The sequence below is a fragment of the Microcebus murinus genome, chromosome 3 (assembly GCF_040939455.1).
Source record: "Microcebus murinus isolate Inina chromosome 3, M.murinus_Inina_mat1.0, whole genome shotgun sequence".
Classification (NCBI taxonomy): Eukaryota; Metazoa; Chordata; class Mammalia; order Primates; family Cheirogaleidae; genus Microcebus; species Microcebus murinus.
In genome coordinates, this window is record NC_134106.1 from 78,918,637 (window position 1) to 78,935,411 (window position 16,775).

The 16,775-nt window shown below is 40.6% G+C and overlaps 1 protein-coding gene across 1 annotated transcript in view; it reads right to left on the bottom strand.

The window, feature by feature from the left end:
- Positions 1–16,775, bottom strand: part of AFF3 (ALF transcription elongation factor 3) — a 539,111-nt gene that overhangs the window by 407,602 nt on the left and 114,734 nt on the right. Inside the window, exons 4-7 of the mRNA XM_012787032.3 lie at positions 9,929–10,003; positions 7,482–7,602; positions 6,209–6,521; positions 5,692–6,077 (exon numbers count right to left, since the gene is read on the bottom strand). Coding sequence (XP_012642486.2) covers positions 5,692–6,077; positions 6,209–6,521; positions 7,482–7,602; positions 9,929–10,003 — 895 coding nt within the window. The remainder of the gene's footprint in view (positions 1–5,691; positions 6,078–6,208; positions 6,522–7,481; positions 7,603–9,928; positions 10,004–16,775) is intronic.

Genomic DNA, 16,775 nt, shown 5'->3' on the forward strand with positions numbered 1-16,775 from the left:
GCCTTATTTGCCCGACAGGCTGGTGCCGACTTTAATTTGGAAGAAATCCATTTTCATACAAAGGTAACCAAGAGTGACAGGAAATAGGAAGCCTACATCATTAATCTTCTGTGAACTTTTAAAAAAATCAGTTAATTGCTTTTCTAGGAAGCTATTTTGTGGAATCATAGTGCTTCATCTTTGTACTCTTATTCGTGGCATACATGGTGATTTTAAAATTCCCGTCATGAAAATGCTATGATTTATCAATAGATCTTAAACTATTTACTTAATAAATAAAATTCTGATCAATCATAAACAGTTACTCTTGTCTAGTGGATCAACCACTACTAAAACTCTTAACACACAGTCTGTTGACTGACATTCAAAATTAGGTGCGTCTTTCCTTATATCACTAAGCTATGGGCAGCAGCCACTGGTGTCCTTTGCTTCCCTGGCTTGTCAAATAACTTCCATTCCCAGCCATCAGAGCCCTCTGCAATAGCAGTTTCAAATCATCACTATTTATTAAATTAATAGCAAGGCAAAAACTAAAATATGAGGTTTTGGAATACCACTGCTGAAGCTGTAACCTGCCAAACAAACTGGCTGCAAAGCCCCATGAGACCCATATTTTGTTCCAATGGCTCTGTGTATTAGGTGTTTCACGGCACTGTCCTATTTTCTGCCTTACTCATAGCACCTAGCAAATACATAGGTATTTTTAAATTCCACCAAGTTTGAGGTTAAATATAAAGCACTTTTTTCAAATCTAAAATTATCATTTTAATAATAATTTCTTATTATTCCATGAGCCACTGACAGATACAACATTAAGTTAATGATGCTTAAGCTTCAGGGCTTCTAAGGCCCCAGGAGGGGCCCCAGGAGTATGTTAACACAATTATGTGTTTTTGAAAAAACTGCAAGTATAAGATATTTTTCTATGCTTTTATTCCTAAAGAGGATCCCCAAGTCTGTACAAATTTTAGGTCCCATAAAACCTGTATCCACCCCTCTTAGTTAATCATCCCCAATGTTTGGGTCTGAAATTACATGCTGAGTATAAAATATTAATTTGTGGGTGTATATGAAACAAAAAATAATTCAGTTGGAAATAAAATGTAGTATCCCCTGCCCTAGAACATTCTAGAATGCATGTTATGGCCATTCGTTAAGTGCCTTGTTTCTCACCTAACAGTGACACCTTTCCAAGTGGCACTCCCGGGGAGGCTCACTTAATGAGGGGTGGCATCGAGAATAAAGACTCAGCTATAACAACAAAAATATGTTTTTCATTAAACACAAACTGAGCCAGGAAAAACCAGCCAAGAGGCAGGTGTATCAGTTAAGGAATTCTCTTGAGGTCTTTAACTTCCACTGGATTTTTCTACACTAATTGCCTATTATTGAAGACTAAAGAATTATAACAAATAATTTGCCATGCCAGCAGATCGAGTGCAGATGTTGTACAGAAAAGAATGAAGAGTTTATGAAGTGTAAAATCAGGCAAAAGAGATTCACAATTTCCCTATTTTTAAAAATAACACAGAACTATTTTTCTACTACATAGATGATGAAGGTGAGGGAATTTTCCTAGGGCTAGAAGGCCAATTTTAAATTTAGTTTGGACTGTGAGAGAAACTGCAAATTAAATGCTATGTGCTAGAGTCTAATTTATTCAATTCATGTAAATTTCTCGGAGGCAGAGATTATATCTTAGATTTTTTTTAATTTCTCACACCACATTGTACCTAATCATTGATCTGATTTCCTTTCTTATGAGGAACGTCCCTACACAATACCAAACAGCTATTTTTACATGCCCCCCCACCCCCCGCTGTTTTTACGTCATTTTTACCTAACACTTCCTTTCAGCCCCCAAATTCTTCACACTGTGATGAGTCTTGCTCTATAGCTAACATCCTGAAAAAGTATAGTTCAAGTAAGGCAAGTTCCCTTCAGGTCATTTTCTCTGGAAATTTCCCTACAAAATACCTTCTCTACCTCACTGGAAATTAATGTCTGTACTTTTGAGAAAACATTTTCATACTGACAGGATCTGTATTAAAAAAATATATTGGCATGAATCTTTTTGAAATTGTTTACCACATTAAACTGTTTCACCTCTTCCAAAAAATAAAAACATACATCTCCTCAAAAGTAAAATCTAATTGGTACAATTCTTAAGCTTCTATGTTATGACTGTGGATTTTACAAGAAGAGCCTGTAAATATTGAACGATATACTTGCAAAAGGGTATTTCTTAATCTCCTCTTGGAATATTGTCAAAAACTCCCTCCAAACCCTTTGAGTTTGAAGGGCAGGAAGAGTAACTTACAGACACTATTCTGATGCTAACTGTGAAAGATTCATTTTCTTCTTGTGGCAGTGGGCGGATTACATAGATACATGGTACAGGATTCAAATTATAATAATTTTGTTAACATGGAATGCTTTTTAGTAAAATAAAGACTGCATCTCCCCCACCAACAAAAGCCCACCAATTATAACTTTGTCCTACAAACCCTCTCTTCTTATTTCTCCTCTATCAACTCAAGATTGGTCTCCTAAGGAGAGCAGGTTCACTAGTTCAACGTAATCACCTGTAGGGGAAATGTAACACTTTCCAAATATAAAATTTCTAATTTCTCTCAGTCTGACTCTCAGTCTCAGGCACGTCCCTCTTTCGAGGATGACCGAACACTAGTACACAACATGTCATTCCCAATCTGGAGTCCTCAAAGGTATTGTGAAAGTGTCCAAGTTATTAATAACATACCCAAAAGCCTCATGAAAACTGCACAGTTACCTGCATAAGGGTGTACTGGCAATCAAAGATTCATTTTCTCCTTTTAACCAGAGTTTTATCAACTCACTGGATTCCAAAAGAAATAAGCAAGTAAATTATTACCTAATAAATTGGAATTTTCTTTGGTAGATAAAATTCATTTTAACAAGAAGTCAATTGGTATTTTATTGTGGTTCTAATTTGCATTTCTCTGATGGTTATAATGTTGAGCATTTTTTCATGTTTTCTGGTCATTTGTGTGTCTTCTTTTTAAAAATGTCTGTTCATATCCTTTGCCCATGTCCTTTTTTCGTGTCCTTTTTTAATGTTTGTTGTTTTTTTTTCTTACTGAGTTGTTTGAGTTCATTGTAGAGTCTGGATATTAGCCCATCGTCAGATGCATACTTTGGAAATATTTTCTTCCATTCTATAGGTTTTCTATTTGCTCTGTTGATTATTTCTTTTGCTGTGCAGATACCATCTTACTCTAGTCAGAATGGCCATTGTTAAAATGTCAATAAACAATAGATGTTGGTGAGCATGCAGAGAAAAGGGAACACATATACATCATTGGTGGGAATGTAAATTAGTACAACTTCTATGGAAAATAGTATGGGAGACTTTTCAAAGAACTAAAAATAGATCTACCATTTCATCCAGCAATTCCACTACTGTGTATCTACCCAAAGGAAAAGAAATCATGATATCAAAAAGATATCTGCACTCATGCTTATCACAGTCATTCCAAAGATATGGAATCAACCTAAGTGTCCATTAACCAATGATTTGATAAGAAAATGTGATATATATATGTATACATACATACATACACACACACACATACACACACACACACACACACACACACACACACACACACACACACACACACACCGTGGAATACTACTCAGGCATAAAAAATGAGATCATGTCATTTGTAGTAAAAAGACATGATTTGGATGGAACTGGAGGCCATTATCTTCAGTGAAATAACTCAGGAATGGAAAATCAAATACTACATGTTCTCACTTATAAGTGAGAGCTAAGCAATGGGTACGTATGGATATACAAAGTGAAATAATAGACACCGGAGACTCCAAAAAGTGGGAGGCTGAGGGTAGGGGGGTGAGGGATGAAAAATTACCTGTTGGGTACAATGTACACTATTCATATGACAGGTAACCTAAAAGCCCAGCCTTCACCACTCTACAATATATCCATTTGAAAAACTGCACTTACACCCCCCTCAATCTATAAAAATTAAAATGTAAATAAATAAATAAGTCAATTGGGTTAAAATTATAAAGGAATTCCTGGTGGTTGTAAAAGTTAGTGAGCACTGTTCAAGGATAAGCCATGCTTTTATTTGCCAGTACTGGTCATTTGATGATGATAACAAAATTCAAAGAATTATTGATGAATCAGTTTTGTAAGATGAACTCAGTTTTGTAAGATGGTATTTGTGTGTTTCCTACAAACTTTTAAAACAATAAATGCTTACAAAAATAACTTATTGCTTCCATTAATTCATAATGAACATTCTCTAGAATCCATCATAAATGTGCAATCAAAAGAAGTTACCAGTATACATGTCACTTTATTTCCTCAATAAAACTAGGGCACACATCTCAGTATGAAAAAGATGTCTTCTCTAAGGATGGTATATTGATCTCCCAATCAGTCTATGGTGATTTCTGAGATGACAGTTCAGAAATGTTTAACCTCAATATTGTCAGAAATAGAACAAAAAATGTCAAATCATTTATTCATTTGGTTATTAAATTAAGATACAAAGAACAGGCCGGGCGTGGTGGCTCACGCCTGTAATCCTAGCACTTTGGGAGGCCGAGGCGGGCGGATTGCTCAAGGTCAGGAGTTCGAAACCAGCCTGAGCGAGACCCCGTCTCTACCAAAAATAGAAATAAATTAATTGACCAACTAAAAATATATATACAAAAAAATGAGCCGGGCATGGTGGCGCATGCCTGTAGTCCCAGCTACTCGGGAGGCTGAGGCAGTAGGATCGCTGAGCCCAGGAGATTGAGGTTGCTGTGAGCCAGGCTGACGCCACGGCACTCACTCTAGCCTGGGCAACAAAGTGAGACTCTGTCTCAAAAAAAAAAAAACAAAAAAAAAAAAAAAAAAAAAAAAAAAGATACAAAGAACATTCTGGCCATACTCTTACTGTCTTTAAAGAATAGGTCAAAAATAAAAATAAAATAAGCAGCTCCTAAGCATAATGCTCTAGAATTCACACTGTATTTTACTTAATATACCGTATCACAGCAAAAAAACAACAAAAATGTGCATAGTCCTATTTCTTCTTCATGTGCTCTTTATAACCATCATCAACTTGGAATATAGTATGAAAGAGGATGGGATATCTGACACATTTCAATATTCACCATATTCATCATTAAATCATTTAAATAATTACTTTAAAAATCATTATGAGGTTTAGCTTATAAAGTTTGTCCTGGAATATTTCAAAACATGAAAATATTAAAAGAATTTCTGAACTCCTTTGCATAAAAATTTTTACCTCTTTAGGTATTAAAAATTATAGCCTTTGAAGGGCTTTTATTTCTAGTATATAATATACCTCAGTCAACAGTTGTTCACAAGAAAACCCCTTGAACAATACTGAAGGAGGCATTCCTTCCCTAACTAATACATACACACACATGCAACCACAGAGAACTGCATTTATTGGTGCTTTAAAAATTCCAAGTATAATAAATTTGAGATTTTAAGAAATCATTACATATGTCTGCTTTCCCCTTTAGTGATTGCTACAAATTCTACCACATGAAGTCTGCCAGGTCACTGGAGAAAAGAAACATGGAAATTGAATTTACAATAGTCAAGTAGTCACTCATAAGTACCTAGCTGCATATAAATGGTATTGAGAAAAGACTCACCTCTCCTTGCTTGGGGATGCTGAACTTGGAAAGCTTGGCCTTGGCTCTAGCGGACTCCGGCTTGCTGGCTGGGACGCCCCTGTATGATGTGCAGTGCACGCTGGTTTCCGTAGATGACTTAAGCTTAGGAGATTCATCAGGAGCCTGGTCTTGGCCGTCCATGGGCCGCACATACGCAGTTGGTTTCTGCTGGACCAAGCTGGGCTTTGAAGCCAAGGATGGAGGAAAGTTCTGAACACAGTGTCCACCGCTGCTGTGCTTGGCTGCCATGGCCGGTGGCCTTTCCTGGGTCTGAAGACCCACCTCTACATTGCACACTTGTTTGGCCCGCGGCTGCTGTCTGCCACCACCATCTCCAAGCAAGGTCCTCAGAGAGCCCTGTTGTGCTGAGTGGGAGGAAGAGGAAGAAGAAGAAGAAGAGGAAGATGATGAGGATGAGGGGCTGAATACAGAGTGATTAAGTTTTTTATCATGGTTCTTTGGGTTAGTGGATTTGTGCCCATGTGCCTGTGCTTACTTGCTCTCTGTTGGCCATCGGATGGAGGATGCCCAGCCTTCTGCCAGCCCATGGTGCCTCTCTTGCTCTGCTGCCCAGGGACAGCTGCTGGTGTGGAAGATGCAGTGCTACAGATAGACGAGGGCTGGGTCTGGGCTCTTGAATCTGCAACAAAATGTTCATCGATCTTGTTCACAGGAGTCTGAGGCACTCCAGGTTTGGGAACACCAACGAGATGACTCTGATTGGATCTATCAGTTAAAAAGTCTTTCATTTCATCATAATTGCCTAAAGTATTCTGGATCCGATTGGAGAGCTCATCCCCCTTGTTAGTCTGGAGAAAGAAAAACACATCCACGCTATTGTTAGAGACAAGAGAAACATGGGAAATAACAGACAGGTTCCCTTGTCAATCACAGGGCAGGGTTGCCACATTCAGAATGAGAGCTGAGAGATGAAATCAAAATCCTTATCATTTCGGAAGATGTCTGTCAGCACTTGGCATCACACCAGAACTGGAAACCTGGAATGGCCTTAGGGTACATTAAAAAAAGGAGTCTATCCTTGGTATTGTGTTGCACCTAAAATATATTACCTGGATATCAGAAAATTTATTACTGCCACTTCACAAAACGGTCTAGATTAAAGTCTTTCAGGACTGTTTTTTCTTTGCTTATTTGTAATCCCACTGGAAGCTTTTCTTGAAAATTCAGATTTGGCTCAGGATTGGTCTGTTCCCAATTTCTAAATATATAATTATCTTTGTCAGAAACCCAGAGTGACAGGCAAGAGAAGTCCAGGTGACATTTAAATGGAACATGGCACTAATGGCCCAAAGCTCCATGCAGCTCTAAGATACCAGTGAATTCTGGGAAGCTATTTCATTTTGGAAGACAAGGTTTTATTTCAGGCCCTTGGTAAAAATGAGAGATTATCTTACAGTTTCTTTCTCTTTAGCCCTAACAGGTATCCTGATCTTAGGATGATCCATGTTTGTTTCCTAAGAGCTTAGGAAACATAACAAATGGCACTGACTTTGAAATGTCAACGCAGAGATGAAGACCTCAATATTAAACAAAAGTTACTTTTTACTAACGGATTAGCCAGTAAAGACATGTGAAGCGACACAAAGATTTGTTGGGAAAGACCACACTTAGTAGCTGAGCTGTCTTCCCCAGGCTGAACAGGCAGAAAACAAACTGCAGTTTGGTTGGCCCACTCTTCCAACTAAGATGCCATCACAGGGAGTTAGGGTATGAGTGAGGCTGCAGGTGAACAGCTGAAAACCATCTACCTTGTAAGGCTCACTGAAGAGAGAGTAGCTGGAATTAAACGTGCCGTCATCCTGCTGTGTTTCCTGATTTCTTCTTTCCCGTTCTTTCCTCCGTAATGCATTTCTATCTGGCTCATAGACACTGCATCAGGAGAAAGAAAAGAGAACAACCACACACACACAAATTAAAGGGCAAAGCCCAGTGCAACCTTCATTTGAACACGGAAGTCTGGTTCCTGGACAAATGGTGATGGTAACAAGAGCATGGAGCAGATTAAAGCCAGTCGAATCAGGCAGTGCGCGCTCCAGCTCCTGAAAATTACATTCTTCAGGGGGGAAAAAACCCTTAGGACGAGTTCCAACCAGTACTAGATTTCCCTTCCTGATATGTGAAAGAGGAACTATCTAAGCAACTTTGACAGGGGAAGACTGAAAGTAATCTTAAGGCAGACGGTAATTACAGTGATGTGTAAATAGAAATTACGAGCATATTTCCTCTTGTGACATAGCCTCTGAGTGTTATATGGGAATGCTCCTATTCTTTTTTTCTATTTTCTTTTTTTTTTTTTTTTTTGCATGGCTGTGTTTCTGTAGTGATTCTTTCATTAACTAGCTCCCCAAAGAGCTGTTACAACTCCATGCTGCAGTGGTTTTCACAGTTATGAGCCTTCTTCTGATCTCTGTTAATCAGTCAAGTCGTCAAACGACTACTGAATCAATTCTTCCTTCTGATATATCTGACACCATCACTCTTCCTAACTATGAAAAATGTGCTAGGGGGAAGGGGTGCAGGCAACGAAGGGAGAGAACGGAAATTGAATTATGTTGTGTCATCAAGGAACTCGGCCTTTTTGTTGAAGAAAATTAATATCTATTCTCCCAAAATACAATTATGAAGTGGCCAGACACCAGATAACTGGAAGAACTAAGGAAGAAATAAAGCGTTCCTTTCTCCATAATAAGGAGAAAATAAAGGGGCTAATTCAACGAGTGATGAGGAAGTAACCTGTTTAGTGAGGGAAGGAAATACACTTGGGGTTTTTTTTGCCCCCTCCCAAAGAAATCTGGCTCAGTGTAGACAATAGAACTAACACTACCAATCAGAAAGAACTAACACATCCCTTAAAATGAGCCAATTCCCAGCAGAAGCATGTAGTTTAAATGATCTTGCCATCATTGTGCTTCGAATCCCTCTTGGTCTAGTGGGCAGATGCTGAGCTGGGAGCCAGGACACCCACTGCTAACTGCGGTTCTTCCCTAACCAGAGATGTGACGATGGAAAAGCCACTTAGTCTCTCTATCCCCAGAGTCTTTGTTGTAAAGCAGGGGTGTTTTATGGTGTTGTTATAAGGTTTAAATGTGAAGGCAATCTATAAAAGTGAAACAGCTTTGGGTACCACAAAATCTAATGTATTGCTATTAAAATATTGTTAATAATAAAAGGATCTGTGGCTTCAAAGTAACTTATAAAAATAGTGATTTTTTTTAAAGCTAAATACCTATCTTTAGTAAAAGAGAGTATTTGTGTCATGTAGCTATAGGGGATAGAAAAACGATTATTGTAAAATAAACATTGCTTATCCTAGCTCTGCTGGTGTGGCCAGACTGCACTTTAAATTCACTGTCTAAGGGGTGATGCTACACATGCTTCTGGCAAGGCTGCTACAGCACCTAAGGCATTTAATTTAAATTTAAGATTAGGGAATGTTAAGATATCCAGAACATGCAGCCTATTAGCATTTTAATTCATCCTTAGTACATTACCCAAAGTTATTAGATTTGGGAGTCCAACAGTGACCTTCATATAAAGGAGGGCTGCAGTCTCTGGAATCATCTACCAACTGAGAGGCTCCAAGCTCTGACATCGGCATCACTGAGAACCCTCCGGGTGGGCTGTGGTGACAGTCACCAGCATAAGGGAGGCACAAGATGGGAATGACACTCTTTATTTGCAGAACAAGGCTGCATGTAAAGGTGAGGATATGACGGTCCACCCTTGCTTGTGGACATCTGTGATATGAAACCCCAGCTTTCACGAACATTCTACGCATTTCAAATGGAGACTGCTCTGAGGACACATGACTCATGCTATGGATGGGCATGAAGCGGGGGCTTTAACCAACAGGAGAATTCTAATTTTACTACGAACGTCTAACTTTTGGACCAATGTTAACATTTGCAGTAAAAAGTCAAAAAATAAAAAATAAAATAAATAAAATAAGCTTGCACTGCATGCATCACAGCTCTTCCCCTTTCCAGTAGGTAGAACCTTCTGTGAAGCACCTATGGTGCTAAACTTCATATAGAAACTGCCACAGACATGCTTGCTGCCCTCAGCCAGGTCAAGCCAACTAAATATACAAGACTGGTATGATGCACAAAGCGGCCTTATGTAGGATGGAGCAGGCAGGTGGTCATTTAGGATGATGTCTGGGCTTCTGAGAAGGCCCCCATACCCAGAATAATACCTCCTGCATCTGCTGGCTGAAGACTGAAATTCCACAACTAGAGAGTCATTCCTCTGGTTTAAGATGTCTTCGCCCCTGCAAGAAATATAAACACCACAAGAAGGGAAAATACTTTAAACCTGATCAGCCTTTAGTATCTTAGCGTGCATGAATTTGTCACCATTTTTTCCAAAGCCCAAGAGGAAAGTGCATAAGAACACCAGGGTCCAAAGAGGTCAAAACCGGAGGTGGGAGGGAAAAGGGGAGGACAGGAATACAGCACAGCAATGAAGACACATTTGCAAACACTACTGATTGTGCAACACAGCTTAGATGTTTAAGACAAAGGCAACACGATAAAAGCCAAAATCAATTAGGCAGGCTTGACACATTTCCAAGGTCTGGGATTAAGGGTTCTATCATTATTTGGAGAAGTAGGAGGTAAGAGGGAAGGTGCTGCTCTTTGACTAAACCTGCCTCATTCCCCAACCCCTTTAACCACTTCAGTACCAGTGTCGACTATAGTCGATAGCCACAGATGAACGCGCAGAGTGACTTTAGCCGACAGCCATGATATGACTTTTCTACTTTTTCATTTATCAAAATAAAATTGTGAACATTTGAAACTAACATAATGAAAACATATATGTATATGTTACCTATTCTGATTTACATTACAAGTAAAGCTGCCTGTAAAGTAAAACAAGCCTTCAGTGCTTTCAAGCTTTCCTCATCACACAAGAGCAAAACGGACTCGTCGTCAATGCACAGCACAGACTATCGTGCGACTATGAGTGCCGGCTGTGGGCAAGCTTTCGCGGCCGGTGAGCGCCGTACTGAAGTGGTTAAGATTGACGGTACCCTAAAGCACTCCAAGATGTAAACCACTGGTAGATAAAATTCACTAATGAGGTTCTGCCAGCATACCCAGCCTGTGGCTTCTAATACTAAGAAGGATTAAACACCCTCAGGACTGCCTACCCATAATCTACCAATAGAAATGCACTGGCCGTCTTTTTATGGGACCGCCATAATGCTTGTGGCCATGCATCCATGCCATCAGGTGAAGCCAGAATGACCCACAATGACAATCATCCCACTTCTTCAAAGGAGAGCAAAGGGAACTCAAAAAGAGAGGCAATGCTTCTGAGATGCCTTCCCTTTGGTCTTCTCCTTCTTCCTTGGTAGGCAGTTCTGCAGCCTCCACTGAGCATTGATTCCTTCTTACAGGTGACCCCCACACTCCCTCTCCTGCACTAGAACCACAACCCCCCCATGTGATATTTCATGTCTAGGGAGCTAAAACGTCACCTGCTTAAAGCAGATGTCATTATAAAAGAAAGGCTGGACTTCCCACCCCCCACCATTATCTCCCCAAGCATCTGAACTTTCACCGTTCCACCAACGCTAAATGTTCCGACTCATAAAGACAGTAGCTTCTCAGCAGTGAGTCCACCATTCTAATCACAAGTGAAAATTGTGCAGGTACTCACAAGCCTACAGAGTGCATTTCTCTTCATCTCTCACCATGAAAGCTCAGCCCTCTTCACTCCTCTGCCATCTGAGCAATGTGAAGACCATGCCATATGCTTCAGAAGCAAAGAAACCTTTCCTCTGACATGCTGAAAGTCAGGTCAGCTTCCCTGGGGATGGCTGGCTTACGTTTTAGAGAATTCCAATTCCTGGCATGCCAGTATATACATTAAACTCAGTAAGCACTGTGTGTTATGAGCTATGTTTCTTTGTTACTAGCAGATGGTAAAATCTTTATCATCTGTAAAGATGCTCCTTATTTCCATAAAAATTACAAGAATCACATTCCTCAAATGTATGTCACCAAATGTATTTATTTATTTTGCATGAAAGTAGAGGCAGCCAACTGCTACCATATTATTTATTATTTATTGCAGATGCTTAACATTCCCCGAAAATGAACCTTTTTAATCAACTCATTTTAAAGACTTATTTATTTTTAGAATTTAAAAAAAAAACAGCAAACAAAAAATGTAGTAAAAACATTTGTGATCATTTCCCATTTATTTATCAAGCCAAAGCCAACTACAGTGGTTAAGCAGGAATAAATGTCCAAACATGAAATTATCATTTCCAAAATTAATCTATTCTTGATCATATGGTAATACTACGAAACTACATAGTAATACCTATGATCTTGATGGTCTCTCCCTTCCACTGAGCTTAACACATTTCACCTATATGTCCCTTAATTATCCTTACAATGCAAAAAGACAGTGATAGAGAATATTAGTAAGTTAACTTTTTTGAAGATCAAGGAACTTAGGATAAACGTTTTATCATCAAAATAATGTCATAAAGAGACGTCATGCAGAAGGAACAGCAATGTCTGAAGTACTTTACGAGGCTCTACCCAGAGAAGTCACCCAGGAAAGGCCACAGCTGCTAAACCCTGACGTCTAGAAGGCCAATAGTAATGAACATGAGTACCACAGAAGCAAAACAGAAACAAAAGAAACAAAGGGAAGCTATTTCCCATTCAGAGAGAACCACGAGGAGAATTCTAGAATAAAGTCTTGGCTGTTGTAAATTTTTACAGTCCCTAAACAACAAAAGACAAAAATCAGTTTCTTTCCACAGCACACACACAAAGCAGACCCATGTATCCTAGAATTGTGGGATACAGAACAGACAAGTGAATAAAGACATGATGGATTCTAAAGTCAGCCAGCTAGGGCTGATGGCTTCACCATTCCCATCAGATGCTACCCGCTTGTCAGCCTGCTCCTCTCTCTCCCCAGGCTGCCCCACTGGAGGGAAAGGTGCTGGGGCCAGGAAAGCCCACCCCTCCAGCTGGGCCCCAGGCTGACCCAGCAGACCAGGAGGGACTGCTCCTCCCTCCTGCACTCACCCACATGCGGCTGGCTGAAATCTGAACGCTCACTCCAAACAAACTGTATTTCCCATGGAGGAGACTTTTGGCCAAGGGTACATGCAGCCAATTGCACCCCATGACTAGAATAGTCAGGTACTCTTTTTTTTTGAGACAGAGTCTCACTTTGTTGCCCAGGCTAGAGTGTAGTGGCGTCATTACAGCTCACTGCAACCTCAAACTCCTGGGCTGAAGCAATCCTCCTGCCTCAGCCTCCTGAGTAGCTGGGACTACAGGTGCGCACCACCATGCCCAGCTAATTTTTTTCTATTTTTAGTAGAGATGGGGTCTTGTTCTTGCTCATGCTGGTCTCAAACTTCTGGGCTCAAGTGATCCTCCAGCCTTGGACCTCCCAGAGTGCTAGCATTACAGGCATAAGCCGCCTCACTCAGCCAGTATTTTATTCTTATAAAAAAAAAAATTATCCAACCAACTGATGTGTCTCCAGGGTTGGAGTCTAAGAAACACGTGAATTCAAGGAGTAGAGAATTAACAACCTCTTACCTATCTTATAAAGAAAGTTATATTATCCATGTTTAAAAACTATTATCCTTTTCAAATAGCAGGAGCACAATTGGATTTAGTCCAAAATCACTTCCTGAATGCCACTGTGTCAGATGCTAGGAAACAGCCAGGGCTATGGCTGCGCTACCCTGCTGCTGAGAAGCTAACAGTCTAGAGTGAAGAGTGGGGGGAGGAGGAGGAGGAGGGGACCCATTGCTAAGCAGGCAAGGTGGGCAGCATGTGGTCAGGCCACTGCAGACGGAGCACAGGGCATTAGGATGGTTCCAGTGGGAGATCAGCTTTGAGCTGGGTCTTGAGCAAAGGGCAGGTGGAGGAGAGGGAAGGGACAAGACACAGGGATAACTATTAAAGAGCCTTTAAGAGTATTCAGAGGAAGGGACCTTTACCCCTCCCTATACCACCTTACTTCTTTGACAAGCTGAAATTCCACATTTAAAGTTCATTTCTTTGGTGTGCCACTGCTAATCTGTCCTTGCTGCCTCCCTCTAACTAGGCTCATATGATCCCTCCTCCCTGAAAGCAGATTTGGTTTGGAGTAAATGAGTAAAGGGTGGACACAGAGGAAATAGAAACACTCTCTCCTTCTTTAAATTGTGCATCAAGGCTGGCCCTCAGCAGCCTGGCCACAGAAAAGACAATTTCTTCAGACACTTCAAGTCCTGGGACAACATGCTAACATGTCCCCTGGGCGTGGACTGGCACCACCATGACAAGCAGGAAGAACAGGCACAAGGAGGAGAGGAGAATAATGTTCCCGAGAAACTCTCTTGCTCTCCAGAGCAGCAACATAAGCAACTGTGTATAATTAACAAAATTTAATCAAGCACTCCAAAATTGTAACAATTGTTTTAAACTTAATGAGTCAAACTAATTAACATCTCGTGTTATTTATAAAGCAAATGATAAAAGATCAGTACTTCTTTCTTAGAGAAAAGCAAGGCTGTTGAAGTATACTTGCAAACTCCCTCCTGAGTCCACAGAGTTTGTGGGCTGGAAGGCCCAAAGGTGGCCAGGGAGCAAGCAGCGGACAGAAGCAACTCAGAGAGAAGGTGAAAATAGAGGCAGAGCTTGGTAAAGAGGCCAGAATCTTCTAACCGGAGTCCTTCAAGTCCTTCAAGGCCCTGAGTTATTGTAGCTGTGCCATGGTGGTGGTGGTGGTGGTGGTGGTGGTGGTGGTAATGATGGTGATGATGATGCTGGTGATGGTGGTGATGATGGTAGTGAGGGTGGTAATATTGGTTGTGGCAGTGGTGAAAGTGGTGGTGATGGTGGTGGTGAAAGTGGTGGTGATGGTGGTGGTGATGATGAGGGTGTGGTGGTGAGGGTGGTGATAATGGTGGTGATCAGGGTGGTGATAATGGTGATGGTGAGGGTAGTGAAAGTGGTAGTGATGGTGGTGGTACTTAAAGACCTGCTGGGGAGTGGGAACTGGTCAACAGTACATATAACAAACCCTTAAATCCTGAAGAACATCACTACACCCCTGCTCACACACTGGAGTTTTTCTTTTTGAGTCCAATAAATCCAATCCCCATGCCTGTTCACTCTGTTTCCCCCCAATTGCATTAACCATCAGCTTTGTAGGTTTGAGTCCCCCTCCCCCAGGTATTATTTCTACCATGGACTCCTCAAAAAGGTCAGTCCAACCTTTTACTTGTTTGTCTCTGACCACAAAGGTTATCTCAATCTTAATTCAATCTTGAAAATACCTTCTGGGAGCATTTACAGATCTCTCCCTTCATCTGCCAACCTGCTCTACCACAAGGAGACTGAGGTGGTGTATGCTGTATTCACTTCTCCTGTGCCATACCTTCTGGGGAACTATGACACAACAGGGAGTCACAAAGTAGCAAACACCCAGAGACAAATTCAGCCCACAAATATCCCAAATAATTTTTGGATAATCTGAGTTATCTTCCCAGATCCCTCTGGCCCATGTTAAATTTTGCTAATAACAACTGCTCTACACAGACTTTACATGCATTATTTCATTTAATACTCTTTAAAGCCCCAAGAGACATTATCTCCACTTACCAGTGAAGAGATGAGAGGCTCTGAGGTTAACTAACTTGTCCAAGTCCCACAGCCAGTGAGCAGCACTGCTTAGATGTGAAGCCAGGCAGTCTGGCACCAGAGCCTGAATTCTTAGACTCTGCTCCACGGGCTCCCTGGGGAACTGCTCACTGACAAGCTTTGACAAATGGTACCTCGTCCTTTGTTAGTAAATGGTAGGCAGAAGGGTGTTAATTTTCAGATCATGACTATGTCAGTTCGTTCGTCCAAGATCCGCTAAGCTTTCTTGGTTGATATAGGTTAACGTTATGAGTTCTTCTAAAAGCCTACAAAATATAACTAAGAACCCCAATTCAAATGAGACAGCATCAGCAATTAACTAATACTCCCAGTCCCTGAATTTTTTCAAACAGAAGATGTGAAGAGCTGTAAGGTAAATTTACTCATCCATATCATCAGTTTTTAAGTGTGGAATTCTGTATACTAAATTCCTTAAGAATTACAAAATATCATAGTAAATGCATTTTATAATAGAACTAGCACAGTTGAGCTGTTGCTGCAACCTAGTATTGGACGCTTATCAGTTTTTTACTGATCGTTTACTGAGTCCCAAGTTCCATTTCTAACTCAGTGGAAATGATGACTGTTTCAAATCTCTCTCATAAATATACTCCAGTGGGTTTTAGAGAGATGACACATAAATGACAGCTTTGCATTTCCAAGGGTTAAATGCTTTTCCTGGGGGATCCTAAGTCTTGGTGCCATGAGAACAAGTGTCAGGCTCTAATGGAATTGTTCCATGATAAATAAACTGCCAGGCTCTATGACAAGCAGCTTTCAGAGTCTTTCCATATAGTATAAACAGCAGAAGTTAATTTGAGTTTCTTAACAGGACCTTTTTCCTTTACAATATAAAAGTGCCTTGGGATGAAGCAATTACTCTGATTTACCATCTTCTCCTTGGTAGAATATAAAGATGCAGCAGAGCCTCACAAAGGCAGTAACTTAACCAAATGAGACCCACTTGCAAAGTCCCTACTATGCTATTTCATAGAGCTCACTTCCTGGCAGAAGCACAGAGCTGTCATCAATCACAGGTGTCTGTGATGAGAAGGATGCTTACTCCAGGGCTTCACAGGGTAGAGCCAATAAATTATGTTTCCTCCACCAAATGCTCGGTTAAATTTTGTTTTCAGTTTACAGCATCAGTTTCTAAACTTTAGCTCCTAGGAATTTTAAAAGCCATATACATGATGTGTCATATTTTACAGCATGCCTATGTGTCATAGTTTACGGCATGCCTAACCATGATGCCCTTCCATACTATCCCTGTTGTGGCCACTGAGGGTCATGGTCTGGTGCCTTAAGTCAGAGGGCAGGAGGGCCGGGTCCCTCTCGTTTAACTTCCTTACAGTTCAGGTGGGT